This window comes from Phaseolus vulgaris, chromosome 3, assembly GCF_051622355.1.
Source record: "Phaseolus vulgaris cultivar YP4 chromosome 3, ASM5162235v1, whole genome shotgun sequence".
NCBI classification, from domain to species: Eukaryota; Viridiplantae; Streptophyta; class Magnoliopsida; order Fabales; family Fabaceae; genus Phaseolus; species Phaseolus vulgaris.
The window spans coordinates 54,492,090-54,498,405 of record NC_143500.1 but is presented as its reverse complement, the minus strand read 5'-3'; the positions used below and the strand labels follow the sequence as shown (position 1 = coordinate 54,498,405).

General features: G+C 29.7%; 1 protein-coding gene across 1 annotated transcript; it reads right to left on the bottom strand.

Annotated features, from left to right (window-relative positions):
* Positions 1–2,147: 2,147 nt before the first annotated feature.
* On the bottom strand, positions 2,148–2,978 carry LOC137808748 (ethylene-responsive transcription factor ERF109). Its single transcript, XM_068610015.2, has one exon. The coding sequence runs from the start codon at positions 2,930–2,932 to the stop codon at positions 2,249–2,251; it is 684 nt and encodes a 227-aa protein (XP_068466116.1). The 5' UTR covers positions 2,933–2,978; the 3' UTR covers positions 2,148–2,248.
* Positions 2,979–6,316: the final 3,338 nt, after the last annotated feature.

The window sequence follows — 6,316 nt, the reverse complement described above, 5'->3', positions numbered from 1 at the left end:
TAATTAATTACTGTCTAATTAAATTAGAAAAAAATTTATAAAATAAAACATATGATATATGTAGCGTGAAGTATATGTTTTGTATGATTTAAATGAATTTTTTATTATAATTAATTACATCTTATTACATAAGAAAGTTGTTGTTATTTCTCCGTAAATATTTAAATATTGTTCATTAATTTTTTATATAAAAATAAAAAATAGATATGAAATTCTTATAAATTGATATCATCACTGATGTTATCACAGTAAGTAAGAAAAGACAAGAATGAATGAAGGGTTTGCGTAAGTGAATGTGTCAGTTCCGTATGTGTTTGAAACGAGTAATTAAGAATAATGTTTGACCCAAAGTTGCTAAAAAATAGTAAGCAAATTCTTGCACCAGTTACATGAGTTTCTTCATCCACCTAAGTTTAAAAAAATATTAATTTAAACAAAATATTTCGAACTATGTAATTTGAAATATGAAAATGGTAGAGTTTAAAATATAAATTTTGTATTTAAAAAAATATATTTCAAATTATATATACTTTAGAATGTAAAATTTATATATTAGATTATATAAAATATAAAATTTAGATTTTACAATTTAAAAAATAAAAAATTACACATTTTCACCTTTTAAAATACAAATTTATTATTCTAAATTACGTAATATGAAATAAAAAAAATTATTGTTCTTGTAAAAGTGAGGAAGTATTTTTTTTTTTTTTTGAATGTTTATAGCCATTAGTGTTGCACTGTGGATGGTTAAGACGAGATACTTGCAAAAATATTTTGATGCTTAATTTAGAACTTAATATATGATAGATAAAAATAACAAATATTGTTTAATAATAAATACATTTGTTCTGAGTGTAGTACATGTTTATAGGATCATAATAAACTTTCATTTTTTTTATCTAAATTAGAATAACTCGCAAAGTTAATCTTACTATTAAAGTATAATTTTATACCTTTGGTTAGGCTAATTACGTTATACATAAGGTTAATATTGTGTTTTTATAAATTGATTTTGATAATGTTCTTCATCATGAAGTATTTGTTCATGTCACTGATAAACATTCAACCACGTCACTAGTCATAGTAGGATATGTGATGTTATACTAGTAAATATTATAACTTTTAGTTTTTATTTCATTTTTATATTCCAAAATTAAAAAAATATTAAAAAATTATGAGAATAATTTTAATATTTTTGGAAGCAAGAGTTTACAGGATGAAAATAGAGAAATTTACTTAGATTGGGAAGAAGATAAGGTCAAAGAAAAAAAAAAGAAGCTAATAAAAAAAAACAGTTAACAGAAAGACAAGCTTGTTGAGTGCCTACCAACCCACCAAACAACCTCCTTTTTGTTGTCGACACGTGAAAACCTTTCGGTAATGCGAATCAAACGTTTTATTCTAAATCTTTCTGTATTCGGCTTTAAACCTTTTTTTAATCATCACTTTGTCGCATTCCTGAACTAAACCAGCACACTAAAAACGTGACGAAATGAAAACGTGACTGAAAACATTGCAGCTCGTGATGTTTGAGAACAGAGCATGAAGGTGGACAGCACGCGGCCCTACCAAGTACGTAAAGGAAAATGATCTTATAATACAACTTTCTTTATCTAAAATTTTAACTTTTATATAAAATGACAAAAATATTTTTCTTTTATATCATTAATTAATGAAGAGTTGTATAATGAAACAATTTGTCCATATATTTTTCATTGATCGTACATAAATTTGTTTAGGACTTAGTAAAAGAATGACGTGGCAGTGTCCCAGTGCGCGCCACACCACAACATCTTACATCCTCAGGTGCTGCACGGTGGGTTCCACCTCCAACTTTTGCCCCCAAAATTTTTCATTACCCAAACACATAACTCACTCTGTTCCAGTGCAGCCAACAACATCAGTTACTCTTAGAATATCCCTTAGAGTACTGTCATAATCAAGACAAATTTCTTCTTTTTTAAGGTTTCATGAATTCAACGTTGTCATACCAAAACACAACAAAAGCTTGATTTGTTTGTACTTTGCAACTTCCTCCGTAAAAAATCTAGCGGAAGAAAGATACAGAGAAATATAAGTAGTGATGTAGCTAAATGGTGATGAACCAAGAAGCTAGCTTGATCAAAATATATGAATACAAGGGCTTATAGAAAGAAAAATTAATATAAATTTTCTTAATTGTTGTACAAATTTGTAAACAGAGACTACCAAAACTAGTAAATTTGCTTGATGAACTGAACTATAGTCAGGAACTAAGAGTGTTCCCGGTGGCAGAGTCGGAAGAATCTGCGGCGAAATCCATCATCATCATCAGCTGATGAAAATCAGCTTCGCCAATTCTGTCCCAGAATTCGGTGTTGCTGTTCCCGAATTCCACTGCGTTCACTTCCATGCTCTGGTTGGGATTCTCGTTCTTCAGTTGCTCTGCCGCTGCAACGGTCTCTGTTTCTCTCTGCTGCATGCTTAGGGACTCGTCCACCACAGGAAAATTGAGCTTGGCCCGTGGGCCGCGGAACTCGATGGCGGCATTATCGTAGGCCCGGGCCGCTTCCTCGGCCGTGTTGAAAGTTCCGAGCCAGACTCGGGCCGCGCGGCGTGGGTCGCGAATCTCCGCGGCCCACTTGCCCCACGGTCTTTGTCTGACTCCTCTGTATTTCTTCTTGGCCCTCTTCTGTTTCTTCTTCTCTTCGGGGAAGAAGTTGCAGCCCAGGCAGCCGGCGATTTTGCACTCGCGACACGTGTCCATGGAGGGCGGCGGGACCATCCGGTCGAAGGCGGTTGCGGCGGGAGGCTGGGAGGCGCTGGGGAGGCGGAAGTCGGGGATGGAGGAGGTGGAGCCGGCGACGACGTTGGTGAGGGCGGCGACGATGACGGAGAGTTCTTGCTCGGTGGTGAGAGTGGCGGCGGAGAAGGAGGCGGAGGAAGACATTGGAGTTGAAAGAGAGTCAAAATGTTTGGCGCGTGGAATGTTTTCTGAAACTGAATGAAGTGAGAGGATGGGTTTGCTTATATACGGTTTGGGGTGACGTGGCAGGTAAGGTCCAGCTGTTCACACCGTTTTTACACGGATAATGATTTTGATTTTGATTTAGATTTTGAGCACGTGCTGAATTGGACACACGTGACACGATGTAACAGAAAATATCTGTAACGAAAGTTAACGGAGACTTCACTTCACTCACTGCTTTAAATTCGTTTGACCTTTTCTTTTCTAAATAACATCATTTATTACTAACTGTCAACGCAACCATTTTTTTCATTACTCCTTTTAACACCTTTATTACTTAATCAAATAATTAATACACTAAAATATCAAATTAAATATATATAATTATCAATTGGGTGTTGATATTTAAAAACATACATTTCATACTTTAATGAATTAATTTTATTTTTTTTAAATTTAAAAATATTATTATATTATTATAGACCGTATTAAATGTATGTTATTTATTGTAGTGTCAAGAAAACTTTTCTTCGCGTTAATTTCGTAAAATGTATTCTACATATTTTCTTTAAAAAAAATAATTAATAAATAGTTGAAAAAACAATTATTATTTGTGTATGGAATTTTAATCACGTTTATGCTTCTTGTATCTGAGTTATTTCACCTCTTTGCAACAACAAATAATCAGTGGTAGAGGATTGGATTTTGTGGCCCCCAGATTTTTTAGAATTTCTTATTTATAATGATAAAATTTAAATAAATGATAATTTTCAATTTATTTTTTTATAATGCATGTTATTTAAATTTTAATATATATTAACACGTTAAATTAAACGTAATATTTTTTTAAATTTTTTTTTCTTTCATAAAAGTTTGAATAGTTATATTTTATTTTCTTCTGTAAGTTCTGACAAGTTCAATTCATTTAAGTGTTTTTATTGTTTTAAAATACTTTTTGTATGGAATTTTTTTTAGGAATATAAAATGAAATCGTATGTTATATGTTTTTTATAATCAACTTTTAATTATGATTTATTTATCCAAAAAAAAATCTTTAGTTAATTACATCTTAAAATTTAAGTTCTGATTCAATTATTGATTAATTGAAGAATTTAAAAAAACGAATGGCCATCCTTTAAATATAAGTGATTTTTTACTTGTATTTATATTAAAGTATGTACTATTTTGTATTAGTGGCAATAATTATATATTTATTATTTTTTATTGAGTAAATTATTTTTATTTCCTCCAAAATTATTGGCCAAGATCCCTTAAAAGTAATGAAAATAATTACAGGGTGTGATTATCTTAATTAAGTCTCACATGGTAAGGAAAATTGTGATCATTATTGGTAGAAGTCTATGCTAAAAGAAAAATAGTAATGATTTTTCAGTATAAAATGTGACGAATGTTAAAAGTGTAAATGTTAATTTGTAGTGTGAATCCACTTTGATAAATATTGTAACTATAAGCTTAACTCATCTAACTCATGATAAATATTGTAACTATATAAGTCTACACAAATCTAAACATTATTTATTATTACAAGTCAATAACTATTTATGAAATTTAGGCTGATGCAAATTATACGAATATAAATATAATTTACATTAAACACTGATAAAATATAATTTTTGTTTTGTGAAGTTTAGTGTCAGTCTAGAAGACCCTTATGTGGTATTTTTTTGTTTTAGTATAAGTTTAGCGGAGGGAACAAAAAAATATAATAACTACGAAATGAAATTCAATGTATCAATTACCTACAATTCCATTCAACAACATATATAAAATTCATTCATTAATAGGATATATAATGACATGTGAATAAAATGCAAAATACATTAGAGTTGAATTGTGTATTTAATACTTTTTTTTAGGATTTTGACACTATTTTTCTTACTAGTCTCATTAGGGTTTTGACTTACCTAATAGAGAGAGTTGCGCGTTGACTCTCAAATTAGGGTCTTGACTTCCCAAGTCAAACCCTAATTAGGCCAAATTAAGTTCACTTGTACACTTATTTTTTTACACAACAAAAATCTTAATTCCTATACATTTGTTTACTCTATTTTATTTACTTTTATACATTTTTACAAGGTTAAGAAGATGGAAAAGAAAGTTCAATGTATCACTGTCCATAAAAAGGAAAGTCTTATGAGGCCTTCTCCCTCTTTTAGTCTTCTAGCCATAGTCCTAGTTAAGGGTCCAATATGATCACTCCTAGATGGTCCTCCATCATTTCATATGTTTAATGTTTGACGAAGACAATCAGACACAATTTTGAGACACAGTGTCAAAATATCTTTGTAACTCTTGTTTTAGAACTCATTCTTTTCAAGGTGAACAGTATCGTTTACAAGACTTTGTAGGTTAGGATAATAACACTTAAAATAAATTGTTCAATCTTCATTATGTACCTTTATGTAATGTGATTGAGAGGAAATTTGATATTGCTAAGTAACGATCACAATTTTCAATTCAACATTTTTAAGATAAGAGTAAAGATTTGTGTCAGCAACACTTGGTAAAGAATATTTCTCTATTGAATTTTGTATTGAATTAGTAGACAAATCTTTATGTTCAAAATTATTAGAATACCATAAGTCTGAACCTATTGTTTAATTCCAAGAGTAAATTAGTTATTATAATCTATATTGGTTTTACATTTTTTTTATCCAAACCTTGTCATTTATTTGTTATTTTTCTTACTCTCAAGTTCAATTAACTTTTGTGGAAAATAAAGAATTATTGAGCATGTACTCGTCTTTCAAAATGACCTAGTAGCATAGTATCAAATGTTGTTTGTATCTTGAATGGTTTACTATAATATCAACATTAGTTGCCACTAAAATGCACTTTGATTTGCGTAATTTTGAAGAGTCGAAAAATAGATAAAAAATAATTTAAAGATACAAATATAAAGATACAAAGTACTCATAATTTTTTTTTCTTAAAATGCATGAAATTCTTTAAAATTTTGTAAACTCATAAGATCCTTTCAAATATCATGATTTAAAATTCAAATTACAAAATCTTAATTATCTTTTAAAAAAATCTTTTGACAAACATGCAAAATCTTTTAAAATATATAGGGAAATTTTATAAATAAAAAAGTGCTATAAAATCTAATTGAATACACACCTTGACATAACATTTTTATATTTGACATCCAAACAAGTACTTTAATCAAAATCTTTTTAAATCCTCTTGTCAAATGGATTAGCCCTTTAAATTCTTGCCACAGTTAGGGAGTTGGCACAAAGGCCCAGATTGAATCTATAGATGAACACAGGAAATGAACTTGAGACGGAGGAAGGAGTTGAATCTGTGTATACAAGTTCATACATTTCAAATTGAGTGATTTTT

Excerpts from the sequence above, each read along its gene's own strand:
- LOC137808748 (XM_068610015.2), bottom strand. The coding sequence starts at position 2,932 with ATGTCTTCCTCCGCCTCCTTCTCCGCCGCCACTCTCACCACCGAGCAA.